General features: G+C 42.4%; 1 protein-coding gene across 2 annotated transcripts in view; it reads right to left on the bottom strand.

Moving 5' to 3' along the window:
- CNTNAP5 (contactin associated protein like 5) overlaps positions 1 to 15,687 on the bottom strand; it is a 789,622-nt gene that overhangs the window by 352,197 nt on the left and 421,738 nt on the right. For both annotated transcript variants that reach the window (XM_029934734.1, XM_029934735.1), the window contains one exon: positions 9,809 to 10,073. In XM_029934734.1, coding sequence (XP_029790594.1) covers positions 9,809 to 10,073 — 265 coding nt within the window. The remainder of the gene's footprint in view (positions 1 to 9,808; positions 10,074 to 15,687) is intronic.

The raw sequence follows: 15,687 nt of genomic DNA, 5'->3' as shown, positions 1-15,687 counted from the left end.
CCAATAAAATGAGCAAAGTAGGTTTACCTCCACTAGACCAATATAGTGATTTCTCCTTCTAAATCCCTATAATGTATGCTATTTGATCTATGCCTTTAGTCCTTATTATTTACTGCTTTGAACCACTAATTAACAATGCATCACTGAAAGTCTCATCTCTCCATTAAGATTACAAGTTCCTGGAGTCAGAGTCAGAGTCCTGTTTTGGTATCCACCTGGGCATCAACAGGGCAGTGTAACACACCTTGTCCTGTCCTCTCCAAATGCTCATTGATTGATTGAGCGCTTCACCAGCTGAATCACCACTGCCAAGTGTCAGCAGCAGGGCTCTCCCTGGTGCCTGGGCCATAAACCACAGGTGAAACCTTTCCTGGTTTCTAAAGCCCGGCTTACCATCATACGTCAAGGCGACCTGGACCCTGAAAACCCTCCTCGGTCAAGGTACGCAAGGAAAACATCTGGGTGTGCCATCCACTAGAGTCAGACAGGAAATGTGACTTCCTTGTGTTTGATGGTAAAGCCCTTGTTTCTGTGATATTGACTTGAATGCTCAGCTCAAACATCTACATGGTAAAGTCCAAGTTCAACTCCAGAGACAGATAATTTCTCTATCACCTTCAGGATACAGCTCAAACTCAGTTATCTCTGCCAGAATGCTGCATTTTCTTCTCTGTCCTCCTTCGTCCTCAGTGACCTGGTCATCCTGAGCCACCGGTGGAGACTTACACTCCTAGATCTCCTACTTCTCTCTTTGGATTGGAGCATCCTTTCCTTCCCTCTTTGTTTGGCCAAATTCTATCCATTCTTCCAAACAAGCTGTCTTTGCCCCTGCCCATAGAAAGCCTTTCCTTTCTCACTCATCAGGATTTCTGTCCTCTATATTCCCCGACTATCCTGAGCATGTGTCATCTTGCATTACAAATGCCTCAAGACCATCCTTTCCAACTGTGCCCATGAGCTCCTGGTGGCCAATGTCCCCATCCTTCAGGTCTGAGCATATAGTGCCAGCAGAGAGTAGACACTTCAAAAACTTCCTGAATTACCTGGATGCAAAGTGAATTATATGAGAGAATTATCAAAGCAGAAACTAGGATAGAGCAAAGGACATGAGATCAGGCTTGACAATTAGAGTGTTATATCTGATGAAATAATAACAATCTAGCTCCCTCAGTTACTCTTTTGAGTGAATGGTGAGGAAGAAAGAGTCAGTTAAGAAATAAAATAATCCCACTGTCAATACTCAGATGTGAAAAACCTGCAGATGCCCCAGAGATCACTGTTTTGGGGAACGCAGGATATCTTGAAGCTCAGGCAATGGCATTTCTCAGACGCCCATAACATGGAACACCTCATCACTTTTCTGCCTTCTGAAACTTGAACTCTGTGCTCAGCAGAAGGCTTGTTGTGACAGTCATTGCCCTGTAGCTATTTATGTATTTGCCCTTGCTAATGGGATATTCTCATCAACATTATCTTAACTCAAATACAGAGACACTGATGACAACTTAATTGAATCAGAGGACGAGGTTCACAAAGTTATCATGTTTACTTGATGTGCAGATGGTGGCTAGATACAAAAGGCTTATATGAAGAAGGGCACTATTTGGGGAGCAGCTCTGTTAACTGCAGAGTTGTAGCCTAAAACCATCTAGCCACAAATATTAATCAGGGTGAGTGCTTCGATCCTGCATGATGCAGCTCTCCTAGCCATCTCCCCACCTCCGGGAGTTCCACTGGCCTTTATCTAATTAGCACTTCCCTGGAGTGTAGCTCATCTTCAGGTTTGACACATTATGCAGCATAGAACTGTGGTAACATGAATGTTTGTTAAAAAAATTTACTATTAACTCTTCTTTCACTTTTAAAATTATATCCTTGCAAATTGTTTTCGAGGTCAACTTTATGAGTTTAGACAGTTGCTTCTATACTAGGCACATAGTTCTATACTAAGCACCTGTGATAAGCAAGGTGCTATACTAGGTCTTGGGAAAATAGTGATCAGTGAGGCAGTGTTCTGGTTCCTATGGATCTTTACATTCTAGTGGTCAGAGGAGCAGTGAATAACCAATTAATAGACACGTGATTGATATACATTGTTATGGGCTGAATGGTATTCCCCCAAATTCACAGGCTGAGGTCCTTACTTCCAGTACCTGAGAATGTGTCTATATTTGGAGATAAAGACCTTTAATGAGGTAGTTGGGGTAAAATGAGTTTATATGAGCAGACCTGTATCCAGATGGATGTCCTTGTAAGAGGAGGATATAAGACCTCATGAACTGTGGGAAAATCAGTTCCTAAGTCACCTGGTCTATGGTGTTTTGTTACAGTAGTCATGGTGTAATAATGCACATGCACACACACATGTGCACACACATACACACACCCATCCTTAGGGTAAATGCTACATCAGAGAAGAGCTAGAAGACTATGTGATGGAGCATCTGGCTGGCTTTGGGAAGGTTTCTTGAGAAAATATCATTTGAAATGCATTCCAAAAGGTAAGTGGAATGGTGTTGACCATAGTTGTAGGACTTATTTAATTGAAATAGAGTCAATGTTAAATAATGATCAAAGAAATATCCATCTAGCTGTTGACTTAGGTTAGAATTTCACCATACCTTCAGTTCCAAAAGTCTACTAGGTATGGAAAATGGATAGCTGATTAGAATTGATTGTTTCATTGGTATTTTTGGAATGCTCTCTCTAGAAATCTTCCTATTCAAGCCATTATATGGAAATATGAGAGTTATAAAATGGTTGAACACAATTGCTTTTACCTAGGGATCAAATGGGGTGATCTGAACGGGCCTCTTCATATTATGCTCTTTGTCTCAACTGAAAAATTTCCCATGACATATGGTTGATTTGTGGATCTTTGCTGGTTATATCTCCTCCTGTCCAAGAATTCTATTCTGTACCTGGGTAATGGTTTTTTACCATTTTCCCAGGCTGTAATCATTCCATGGTGCACAGCTATTCAGTTGAAGTTTGGAGATTTCCACTTCCATACCCCGGGTTCAATTCAGTATGGCCAAGACTCATTGTGTAATTCTGAAAACTCCACTCAGAGCTTGCTGCCTCTCGTGACACCAAGGAAGGCTCTGGATAGCTTATTCCTCTAATGGAAAAGCAAAAGTGCTCTTTCTGCCCTTTGGCCTCACTGGTTCTTGTTCTAATTTCTAGAGTGACATAAACATAAAAACCTTAAACCATGGTGTGCCTGGGTGGCTCAGTCAATTAAGCATCCAACTCTTGTTTTTGGTTCAGGTCATGATCTCACAGTTGGTGACTTTGAGCCCCATGTCAGGGTTCACACTGACAGTTCAAAGCTTGCTTGGGATTCTCTCTTCCCCTCTCTCTCTTCTCCCCATCTCAGAATAAATAAATAAAGTTAAAAAAAATTAACTATGAAAAAGCCTGCCCCTTATCATAGACCCTTGCCATGTCTCTGTCTTGTTTTCTCTCCATATATAATAGCTCTAGAACCTACAACTGTACCTATATTAACACAGTTCAAAGAGCCTGTATATTCTTATCACCCTCTAAACAACACACACACACACACACACACACACACACACACACACACACACACACTATTCTAGTTAGGTTTAAGGAAGTTTCCAAACAAACAACTTTTCATATTGGAATCTTTGGCTCCTAACTCTATACACAACACTGAGAGTCACATGCATGAGATTTCTGGAAAATCCAAGAATCTCATTCACAAAAATCATTATATGACAAAGGTCAAACTCAACTTTCTTACTTTGCAAAATGAGAAACATGACCTCTGACAGGGGAGTTGGCCTCTCATATCCCTATTCAAGGCCATTTATCCTATTTTCAAATGAAGACTCTTGGGTTGTTGATTTCATACTAAAAAAAGGGTTGACCTCTGTTTTTCTTCAGAAATTCATCTGAAGGATTAGGAGGGACTTCACTAATTCTAGACCAAGCCTCTCCTTTAGCAAAACAGCACAATGAGGTCTAACAGAACAACAGTTACTCACATTCTGCATCAATGCAGAGCACAGGTAAGCTGGAGCCCTGAATTCTGAAGCCTGTGTTCAAGCTCTTGGCCCAGACTCACTTTTCAGAGAGGAGTTGACAGTTTGAGAAGCACCATAGTAGAAAAAGCAGATTTCAAACTTTAATGACTAATGACCCCAGGTCTCTTTCTTCCTACTCTCAATCCCCAACATTCTCCCATCAGAAAAATACAAATAATATTGAAATTTTGATCATACTTAGAATAATTATAGTGGTACCAGCTTTTCTTTAGATTATTTAATGTTTCACACAAAAATCAAAATGCTCCTCCCTAGTTCTCCAAAGAAACAGACCAGATGCTATTCTTTACCTTCATACAATACTCTGCTTTCTTAGTAATTCAGATGACTTTGGATGATACCAATCTCGATTCCTGGCATCTCTTTAAGAGTCTTCAGAACAACACCTATTTCCTACATTAAAAAATAGAACATAGGGGCGCCTGGGTGACTCAGATGGTTAAGCGATTTAGGCTCCTGATTTAGGCTCAGGTCATGATCTCACAATCATGAGATCCAGTCCTGAGCCAAGCTCCATGCTGAGCATTGAGCCTGCTTGGTATTCTCTCTCTGTCTCTGTCTCTCTCTCTCTCTCTCTCTCTCTCTCTCAAAAAAAAAATTGAACGTAGTATCTATGGCTCGATGAACAGGTGTGGACTTGAGATATAGGGTGGTCACTGTGACACACAGCACCTCCTGAAATGCAGGAAAGAATGGAGAGCTTGAAATGCATGAAGTAGAAAATCCAGGTATTGGTTCATTTATTTAAGATTTCTCTATATATCTCTTCTGATTCCTGAAAGGAGAAATGGCAAGTCTCACTGTGTAGCAGGACACCTTGAAGGTATTCTCTCTGTTCCCAATGCAGCCACAAGATTTTCATGTGGGGTCTGGAGCACAGGGGTGACCAGAATGGGAAAGGCTGTACAACAGAGGACACAGCCTTTGGAGGAAGATAGACTCTTATCAGTACCTCATGCTGCTTAGCACCCCTAGTCCTCAGATGATAATCTTACTAAGGAATCAACACTATGCATTTATGCCATGTATACATAATGAATACTGGGAAGTAGGTGTGTATTGTTAAATAGATATGGATTATTTAGTTTATAATATTATAATATTATACAGGCAAACTTAGCTAAAATATGAGGCATCTTAAAGATGATGGACTCACGATCTTGTGTCAGTTCCATCCAACCCAAAAATCTGTCAGTAACAGGGCCACCAAATAAAATGTTTTGGGAAGAACTAACTTTAAATACTAAATAGGTATTTACCTTAACAGCCTATTGAACATACATCTATAGATTTTTCATCTAAAGTAGAGTTTTACTTTGGAATTACTTAAACAATTGATAATATACAATGACTATGGATGCCAGTAAGTTCCAGGATAAAGACCATGAACTTGGGAATCCTAAGGAAAGACCTGATGTTAAACACTATCTTGGTCACTTGAACCTAATTTTTTGGTTCCCAGTTTCTTCCTACCCATCTTGGTAAAATAATAAATGCTTCCTAAGTTTTAAGGGGTGTATTTTTTCCTGCGATATTACATGACGAGGCCCCGGCACAACGCCTGACCTGTAAGACATCTGCAATGATTATGGATCCTACTATCACATCACCCACAGTGAAAGGACGTCCTCAACTTCTCCTCATATCCACAAGTATAAGACTTTAAAGAAAGGAGATGACAAAAACAGAAAATAGAGAAAAATATAAGGGAGGGGTTACACTGTTATCTTTCACCTTCCAAAAACCTCATTCCTTTGAACAACTAAATTCAGATGCTTTCTACTTTGAGGATGCATTTAGTCTTTTTTTTAATGTTTATTCATCTTTGAGAGAGAGAGAGAGAGAGAGAGAGAGAGAGAGAGAGAGAGAGTGCTAGAGCCAAGAAGGAGCAGACAGAGAGGGAGACACAGAATCTGAAGCAGGCTCCAGGCCCTGAGCCATCAGCACAGAGCCCGATGCAGGGTTCAAACCCATAAGCCATGAGATCATGACCTGTATTGATATCGAACACTTAACTGACTGAGCCACCCAGGCGCCAAGGATGCATTTAGTTTGCACTTCTGAAGCAAAAAGCCACGCACCCTGTACAAAACTCTGGAAACAGAAGTGAATGTTTCTGCCTGTTTCCATTGGAGTTACCTCCTCTTTTAGACAGTAGAAACACCTGACCTAGTCTCAAATTAATTGTTAAGTATCCAGATTCCCTGCCCCACTAACAAAGAGTGGCTTTGCTACTGACTGTCTCCCAGGACATACCATGTGTCCAGGGTGGCTCCAGAGGGCCTCCAACATTATTGGGACGACAATCATCACTTTCTAATTTCTCATATGGAGCTGTCATCCCTTGCAAAGCCACTATGATCTCTTGAAAACAAGTCTCCCGAGAAGTATAAGGAATGGGAAAACTAGCTTTGTTGGACTTTTTGTTGGTTGGTTGTTTTTCTTTTGCTGGTCTTCCCCCTCATCAGGTAGAAAAAGTCCAGCAGACACCAAGTCTAACTCCATTTCAAATTTGAAATGAAAGAATTTCAAGTTTTCCAAAATTCAGAAACTCTTCGTGGGGAAAGAATAAAGCAAGAGTTTTCTGAGACAGACTTCAAGAATCCAGTCAGTACATTTTTAAAACTTCCTTTTACTCGTTTCATTTTTTGAGAGACAGGTCTGAAATAACGAATGATTCCCCCCCCCCTTTACACAGCTGGGTAACATGGCAGCTTTCACCAGACTCTCTCAGTCATAAACGTGTTTTAATGGCCTGACATGTGCTTAATAATACAGACAGCACCTGGATGCTTTAGAGCAAAGTGCCGCCAGGGCCTAAACTATATTAAAACTGCATTATTGACCTCAGGCCAACAAGTCTCTGTTCTCAAACATCTCGCCGATTAGAGAGAGAAACAGCCTAGCACCAGCTCACATTTTTCTTTTTCAAACAGGGAGAGTTGCAGATGAATTTTATAACTCTAGACATGAAAAATATTATGTTTTTAAGTGATGAACTCACCTCCATTATTGGAAATTTTATAAATGTTGTAAAAGTCCTGTGCCTGTACAAATTGGCTCAGCTTTTAGGACTCTGTGCAGGGAGGTCCCTTCTAGCTATAGGTCTTGAGTCAGTATGGAAAGGAGAGAAATTTGCTAAATAGCTTCTCAACACTGAGCTTGGGATTTCAGCTGCATTATGTCAGTGAATCACCATTACCATTACATCTCCTTATGTAAAAATGGTTTTTATGTTTTTCCATCTCATGTCATATGCAAACTCGGACATGGTCCCCAATGATCCCCAACTCCTAATACCCACAGCTTTGTATAATCCCCTTGGCTCGGGCAATACCTACACGTATTTACTTGTTTCTACTGAACAGAGCGTGTAACAGTGAAGGAACACCACTCCCAGGGTTACGCTTTAAAAAGACAATGGTTTTTGTCTTGAGAGTTCTTTCTTTTTCTGAGTCACTCATTTTGGGATAAAAGGGTTATCATTTCATGAGGCAGCCTTCTGGAGAGGCCAGGGGATAAGCTTGGAAGTGGGTTTTGAGTGAGCCTGGCAGCAGATTTAGCCAGAGTCGAACTTCGAAATGGAGGGAGCCCCTGTGACCATCTTGGCTGCAGACAGAATCGCCCAGTCACAGCGCCCCTGGATTCCTGACTCTTATAAATTAGCACACAATTAACATTTTCAACCACTATGATTGGGTACGGTTTGTTACCCAGCCATAGATAACTAATATACTCTCGCTGACAAATGAGACTAAGTTAAGAAGTTTATTCAGGGACATAGAACAGTGAGGAAAATAGTTCCAGACCCAGGCTCTCCTGCTGTGCCAGGGGTTCAATGGATTATTTTGTTCACTTGTTGGCATACGAGGTTCTCCCACAGTCTGACCTGATCCTAGGTAGTAAGTCCTTTACTATTTAAGTCAATTTTGTCTAATTTATTTGGATAATGAATCTTGCAGGCCAGTGGAAGAAAGACATTTAAAGAAAAATGCAATATAGTGTAATCCAGGATGGAAATTGGCTCAGGGTGCATGGAGGAGGGGATGTGATTCAGACCTTAAAGCAGGAAGGCTTTTCAAATGATGTGTTGACCGAGAAACAGGACTCAGCCCCTAATATAATGCCTGGCACATGGTCTAACCCTGGTAAGCAGTAAGTACTGCTTCTGGAAGGACAGGAGACAGTAAGATAACAGATAGAGAAAGCGGGAGAAAGTTCTGCCATTCCATGTTGTAGAAACAGCAAATGAAAAGTCAGAGTTTGAAAAAATGTGACTTATCCATAAATATATTCCATACTGCTGCATATTAGAACCTTTATCATGTTACCAAATATGTGTTTTCCAAACTTCAGCAATTCAAGGGCCATTTAAAAAAAACTACCATACCTATGAGGTGCCTGGGTGGCTCAGTTGGTTAAGCATCTGACTCTTTGGTATTGCAGGATCTCACAGGTGGTGAGATTGAGCCCCGTGTAGGGGTCTGCACTGACAGTGTGGAGCCTGCTTGGGATTCTCTCTCTGTCTCTCTCTGCACTCCCCCAAATAAATAAATAAAATAAACTTTAAAAATTGCTGTATCTAGATGCCATAAGTATCAGTATTTACATAGCACCTCACAAACATATGTTAAAAACATATTTCTTAAAACTCACTAATTTTTACTTGAAATAAAATGTGGTGGCTGTAAAAAGTCCATATTCATGTGTGTGGTATACAGGGAAACCACAGCCTTTGAAGTCAGACAAATTCAGGATAAAATTATAATTCCATCACTTATTAACATGTGATTTTGTTTTGTTTCAGAATATGTTTTCTCTCTCTTTTTTTTAATGTTTATTTTTGAGAGACAGAGACAGGGCATGAGAGGGGGAGGGGCAGAGAGATAGGGAGACACAGAATTCAAAGCAGCCTCCAGGCTCCAAGTTGTCAGCACAGAGCCCAGAGTGGGGCTTGAATCCATGAGATCATGACCTGAGCTGAAGTCAGAAGTTTAACTGACTGAGCCACCAGGCGCCCCAGTTAACATGTGATTTTGGAAGTTCCTAAGCTTCTGTGACTTTTCATTTCCTCCTCTATAAAGTACCTACAAAATACTTTCCTTCAACGGGCATGATGAAGAGATGATATAGTAAAGGCCGTGTCTGTTGAGACCTAGCAAAGTGCTCTGTAAATGGTCTATACCATGTTACACTTAGATAGGAATTCTTATCCCCACTTCTCCAACAGTCTGACGAGGAATAAGGGAATTAAGAGACTGGTCAAAAGTTCAAAAGTTACATCTCAATTCAGTGGTATTTTGTTTTGTTTTGTTTATTAAAAAAGTTAAAAATGTTGCCATTTCAGGGGCATCTGTGTGGCTCAGTCATTCAAGCATCCAACTTCAGCTCAGGTCACGATCTAACAGTTTACAAGTTCAAGCTCAGCATCAGACTCTGTGCTGACAGCTCACAGCCTGGACCCTCCTTTGGATCCTATGTCTCCCTCTCTCTCTGCCCCACCTCTGCTTGCTCTGTCTCTGTCTCTCTTGCCCAATCTCTCTCTCAAAAATAAATAAACATTCTAAAAATTAAAAATATTTTTTAAATGTTGCCTCTTCAGATGTAGAGTAAATCTGTGTACTGGGGTCATCCCCCATCCCGGAGCTGGATTCTCTATGCTTAGTAAAAATCGCAAACATGTGGACTTGGCCGAACAGGCAAGGGAGCTAGCGGCTGCCAGGGGACCGTACCTGCGAGGATTTCAGCTGTGCGCTCCGTCGTTTTCTGAATCACGAGTCTCACGGTTCCGCCCTCCAGGCTCAGCAGCAGGGTCCCCGAGCCCTCAGACAGCTCTGTGGACAGAAGCAGACCATTCCTGTTCCATGTTCGAAACTGGAAACTCACTGAAAGCCCATCAATTTGGGGGGTGCCGGGCAGCAGCAGATAACTGCTGCTGGAGTTGACAAATGTGATGGGAACAATTTGTGGTTCGGAGCAGGAAAAAGTGACATTGCCCTGGAAAACAATAAAAATCAAACATATAAAAGCCATTTTTTATTCTGCAATCTGACAGCTGATATAAACAACCACCAGTGCTGACCTTAATTTCAGGATCATTCCTGAACATTCCTGAAAATTCAGAACATTCAGCAGCAAGATCTTAAAGGGAAAGAAATACGTCAGCTTTGTTCAGATACACCTGTGAGATTGTCTCCACTCCTGTTTTCTGGAGCGTTATCTGCAAGAAGGCCATCAGAGACCCCAGTTGGCAACACTTTCTAAGGAATCGGACAGGAAAACAATGACATCCATCCACTGAATAAATATGTGCTGCAAGTGAACCATGGGCCAAGCAGGGGACAACGTTTAGAGAGATACACATGAAACAAGTTTGCTACAATGTGGAATGTGCTAGAAGAGGGAGGGACACAAAAGATCCCAGGGGAGCCTGGTAGAAGAAATAACTATACAAGCAAAGGTTTCACAAGGGAGGGGATGCTTTCCTCGAAGGAAGTGGAGAAGGGGAGAAGTGAGTGTGCCCGGACAGGCTTTTCAGCAAATAAATGGCACATCATGTGCAAAGATTTGGATAAATTAGCAAAATGGTATTCCTGGGGATTACAGGGAACTTGTTATTTCTGAACATCACGTGGGGTGGGAGGTGGGGGGCAGGAGCCATGGAGGCTGTGAGACAGGCAAAGTTTAAAAGCCCCTTTATGTTTGTTAAAGTTACCACTAAAGCTTAGAAAAAATAAAATGATAGTGGACAGATTTTAAGCTATGAAGAGGATTTTCAGCAGCACGGGTTGGGGGTGGGGTGGTGGGAAGACTAGAGATGGGGAATATTATGTGTGCATAGACTAGAACCAGGAAGACACAGAAGAAGATTATCCTTTGCCTAAGTGAGGGGAAACTGATACATATTTGAGGATGATTAGAGTAAGCGTTTACACCAGGCAGTTACAGGACAATAAAGAAATGTGTAATTGTGGCCAGGTAGCCATGTGCTAGAGTCACTTCTGCTAGGTGGATACAGAGAGAGCCTGGAATACCTTATGAATCATGAATAGGTGTTATGTTATGAAAGCCATTTGGAATTTGATTCGCAAACCCAGCAGCCAACCACATCCTGTTTTCCATCCCTACCATTTGTCTCTTTTAAACTCCAAACTAATCCCTACGACAAAGCAGCACACTTATTCGGGTAGCATAACACAATAGTCTCATCTAAATAATCATGGAGGTTCCTTGTAAACCTTTCCTTTCAAGGCCAGGAATGGTCTGTCTTTGCATGATGCTAGGCTCAGCCTTCTAAAGACTCTTATAGGCACTGACACAAAAGACAATGATTTCCAAAAGTGGAGGGAATGTCCTGGCTTAATCGGCTGCCTGAGTTCAACTTTTTACCAAGGTGGCCAGATATGGGGGTTAGATACCTGTGACAGTTCCCAGTTCTGGAGCAAGTGAATCGTTCAACTCCAAAATTCCCATAGTCCAAAAAAATGTCCCAACCAGGCCTGTTTATGATAGTCTTCCATTTCAGAAAACAAACAGCAATCTCCAAACACTGATACCAATGGCACATTTCTGAAGGTCTGCTCATCAACCATGCTACTATGAGCATATTCCTGCACTAATCATTTGCTGTCATTGTTTAGATGTTTCCTTCTCTTTGGGCTAGAGCTCCAGAAGTTAATGTGCCAAACGTTAAGTCCCTTGATATCCATCAAGAAATTGCTTTGGTTCACACTGCCCACCACACCTGGCAGTAGACTAAGCACTCATACACATATCTCATGTGCGTCTGCACAGTAACACGACCTCCATTTAAAGAATTCACAAGCTGGCTTCAGGAGGATAAGCAGTTTAACAAAAGCCATGTGCCTCCTTAGCCATGACAGCAGAATTCTGTTTGTCTGACATGGAAAACTCTTTTTTTTAGTCACAATCTTTGATATGTTCTTTCTCTGTACCAGGTACCATCGTTCTAAAAATTCTACCCATTTGCTCATGATATACATTGTTTTAATCTGCATGTTTTAAAATTTTCTGGTGCCCTTTTTTCACGAAAGAAAACATCTCCACTGATGGCAGACTGGCTGAGGCAGATCTGTCTTTTGGAAGGAGCAAAATCACAAACACTACTATAACAAAGTCCAGAGATAGCAGTAACATTCCCTCCTCTTTATCTTTCTTTGAAGTCAGCATCACCTCTTCTGGTAACAAATTTTCCAGAGCAAAGCTGTATCCAAAGTTTGAAGCTATGCAGAAAAAAGAAGAGTAGGGAGGCAGTGATGGGGTGGAAGGTGGAAGAGAAGAAGATCATACAAAGGTCCCTGTTTCCCCCAGTCATTTATAATCCATTGTTAGACTCATCCCAAGCCCTCCTCTGAGTGCGGATCCTTTGGATCCACAGGCATGGGAGATGGGAGTCTGAAGAAACTGTGATTCTCCTCTGATCTGATCAATTCACTCACATCTGACAGGCCTTGGAACCCCCTACCTCAACTCACTTCATCTACTCATTGTCCAATGGACCTCAGCTCAGGTACTTGTGAAATAGGCAAGGGGACTCAGCAAGCCTTGAAAAACACTCAAGTGTCCTGGCTAATCGCTGGTAGCAAGAAATTCAGATAAATGCCTCAGGGATTCTCTCTGGTTAAGGTAAGGTCATGTGCAGTGATCAACACTTTTTGTCATTGGGGACCAGGACAATGCTGAAATGCTTTGGGGTATCCCTGGTTCACTGCAGGTTCCTCTCCTCCACATGCCTTCACACTGTCCTCGGTTGCCTTTGCCCTGGAGAAGCTGCCTGAGCTGTCCCAAAGCTTCCTGTTGTTAGAGCACAGCCCCGCTGTGTTCTCTGATGGTAAGTCCAAGGACAAACAAGTAGGAGAGAGATGGGAGTAGATGGAAATGCCTTCAACACCAAATTGGACCCAGGTCTCCTGGCAAGTGAGTGTTTCTAGTTCAGCTCTCCAACACACAGCTGCCATGTGCCATTTCCGAGTATAATCCCATCTCAGCCACACTTGCTGTTGGCAGAAATGCCACAGTGTTGAGAAACATCGATATCCACCCCCAACCTCATCTCCCCAGTAAGGAGAAGGAAGAAAAAAATAATCTCAATGCAAAAGTATTTTTTTGAAATTAGTGCAGATTATTTAATCTTTCACAATAAAGCCATTGGTGACTTCGGAAGCCTTCTCAAGGCAGCATTTGCAGGAGTCCCCACCATGATATAGAAACAGCACTCAAGAAGGCAACTTCGTTAGAATAGCATCAAAACAGAAAGTGGCAGGAAGTCTACAGATTGTTTTCTACCCCTACGTGCCCCTTCAATCCATCAATTCCACTTTCATGCCACTTCCCCCGCCACCACTGCCCTACCAAGAAGGAAATTCCATTTCTCAGACCCTCTATTCCACTGCATGTTGAATTCATTAGAGAACTCAACATCCCTTCAAGATTTCTCAAGCGGTTGTAAATCAATGTGCTCACATAAGTGACAAATCTGATCCTAATCATTTGCATTAGTCCTTAAATGTACATTTTGACTGTAGTAAGTACAGTGTACCATGACACAGGAGTGCACTGTGGCCAAATCTTCTTGGTAAATCAACCAACCCTGGCCCTGTAGATGAGATCAAAAGGAAGTCAGTATCACTGTCACTGGTCCCTTTTGCCCCTCCCTAAGTTACAAGACCTACAAGGTCTTTCATTGTTCAAAAAGGAAGTCACTCAAATTGAAGAGCCTAAATCCTTCATACCTGATGTGTTTCTCCTGGCATCTCCACCATGTTCTGGTGGGATGGTGACTCTCCAGAGGCTCCCAGTCAAGACTGTGGCAAGGCCTCCCAAGGCAACAACTGGAACAGGTAGCTGGACTTCCTGAGTGAGGATGTCCCTTTGTCCCCAGATGGTAGTTCTTAGTACCCTATGCTTTCATGTTGAAACAAGACCATCCTCCAAAAGGTGAGGTACCCAAAAATGCTAGAACCAAGAGAGAGCAGGTATCTGTCCACTAAAGACCCCCAAACAATATCCATGTTTCTTCTCAAAGATCCACCATGGCCTTTTCTTTACAACCTTAAACCACAGAAGTTCTCACCTCAGCTTTCTCAGACAGAAGAGTGATCTCTGCAGATGGAGCACAGAACTTGGAAACCCTAAAGTTCTGTTCATAGAGCATCTTAGAGAGACTGCCCGTATCTGTGTAAAAACACTGTTTGGTACCGTAAACAATAAGAGCTGATACTGTCCCCTGTCAGGAGAAGCCTGATGGCCTCCTACAGATGGCCATGGCTTGAAACCCAAGAACCAAGTTTGTGTTGAAGAAAGCAAACTATTTTCATTGATTCATCTTCCCCAAGGAGGCCCTCCATCCAGAGGGCAAAGAAACCCTATTTCTTAATTGCTACAAAGAAGCAGCACACTGTCTCACACAAAGGAAGCCTATTCTATTCTGGAAGGTGAGGACAGGCTTCCTCAGGGAGGCAACATTGGAACTGAGATTTTACAGAAGCACAGGAGAAGGAAAGTGGAGAGTAACGTGTTGTTAGCTGAGTACAGAGGGAAAGCATTTGCTAAGGCGGGAGGCAGAAAGGTGCATGGCATAGTCAGGGACCTAGCAGAAGGTCAGCTGACTGCAGTTCAAAAGGCAGCAGGTCAGCAGGAAGATGACGTGGAAAGGACACAAAGAGACGCAATCATGTAAGCCTTTAGACCCTGATGAGGTACTAGAACTTGGTCCTATAGAAGAAACAGAATGGAAAGACGGTGAGGGGAAAATTTCTGTGGAGTCTAGGTTAGATACACATTCACATTGTGTCTCAGATAAATCCCTAGGTGGCTGTCCTTAGGAAGAGGAGTGTATAGGGTGCAAAGATGACTGGTCAAGGGCCATACTTCTGGAAGCTATTGTAGTTAGTAGCCCAGAACAGTGAAGTGTTTGTGGAGGGCTCTACAGGGAATGGCAAAGGGGAAGAGGGAGAAAAGCAAACAGATATTTTGGAGGTCAGATTGACAGGAGGTGCTGTGCAGGGTGAAAGGGCAGGGGAGATAAAGCATGGGTCCTACTCTTCTCTGCTTGAAAAGGGACTTCGCACAGGTAAGAGCGTAGATGGCCCTTAACTGCTGACTGACTGCCACCTGCCATGGCTGGTGTACACCCCCAGTAGAGTGTAAAAACACACTGAGAACAAACAGAAGTCCTCAAGTTGACCCATGCAATCAATTTGTAAAGTTACTATGGCAACCTGCCCCCTAACTGCATTTCCTGTCATTCTGCCTCTACCAGGAATGGCTTCCTCAGGCATCTGCACCCACCTTCCCATTCCCTCCCTCTTGGGCCACATATTTGAGCCACTTCCAGATCTTTCCATCCACAAGGTGGCTGCTCTCTCCACAGGCTTTCATTGGTCTGTGTTCCATACCATTTACCTACATATTTCCATTGTGTGTTACCACACGTTTGTCATACCTTACACTGCCTTGTTGTAATTAGCTACTCTTGAATACCTGGATAGGCTTTATGCAATAATACACTTGTAATTGGGAATGGAGCATCTTGCTTTGAATTCTGAGAAGGAAGCAAAACTGTCCAACTGAGGCAGAAATGGATTCATGT

The sequence above is a fragment of the Suricata suricatta genome, chromosome 3, assembly GCF_006229205.1.
Source record: "Suricata suricatta isolate VVHF042 chromosome 3, meerkat_22Aug2017_6uvM2_HiC, whole genome shotgun sequence".
Taxonomy (NCBI): domain Eukaryota; kingdom Metazoa; phylum Chordata; class Mammalia; order Carnivora; family Herpestidae; genus Suricata; species Suricata suricatta.
This window is presented reverse-complemented; position numbering and strand designations above follow the sequence as displayed.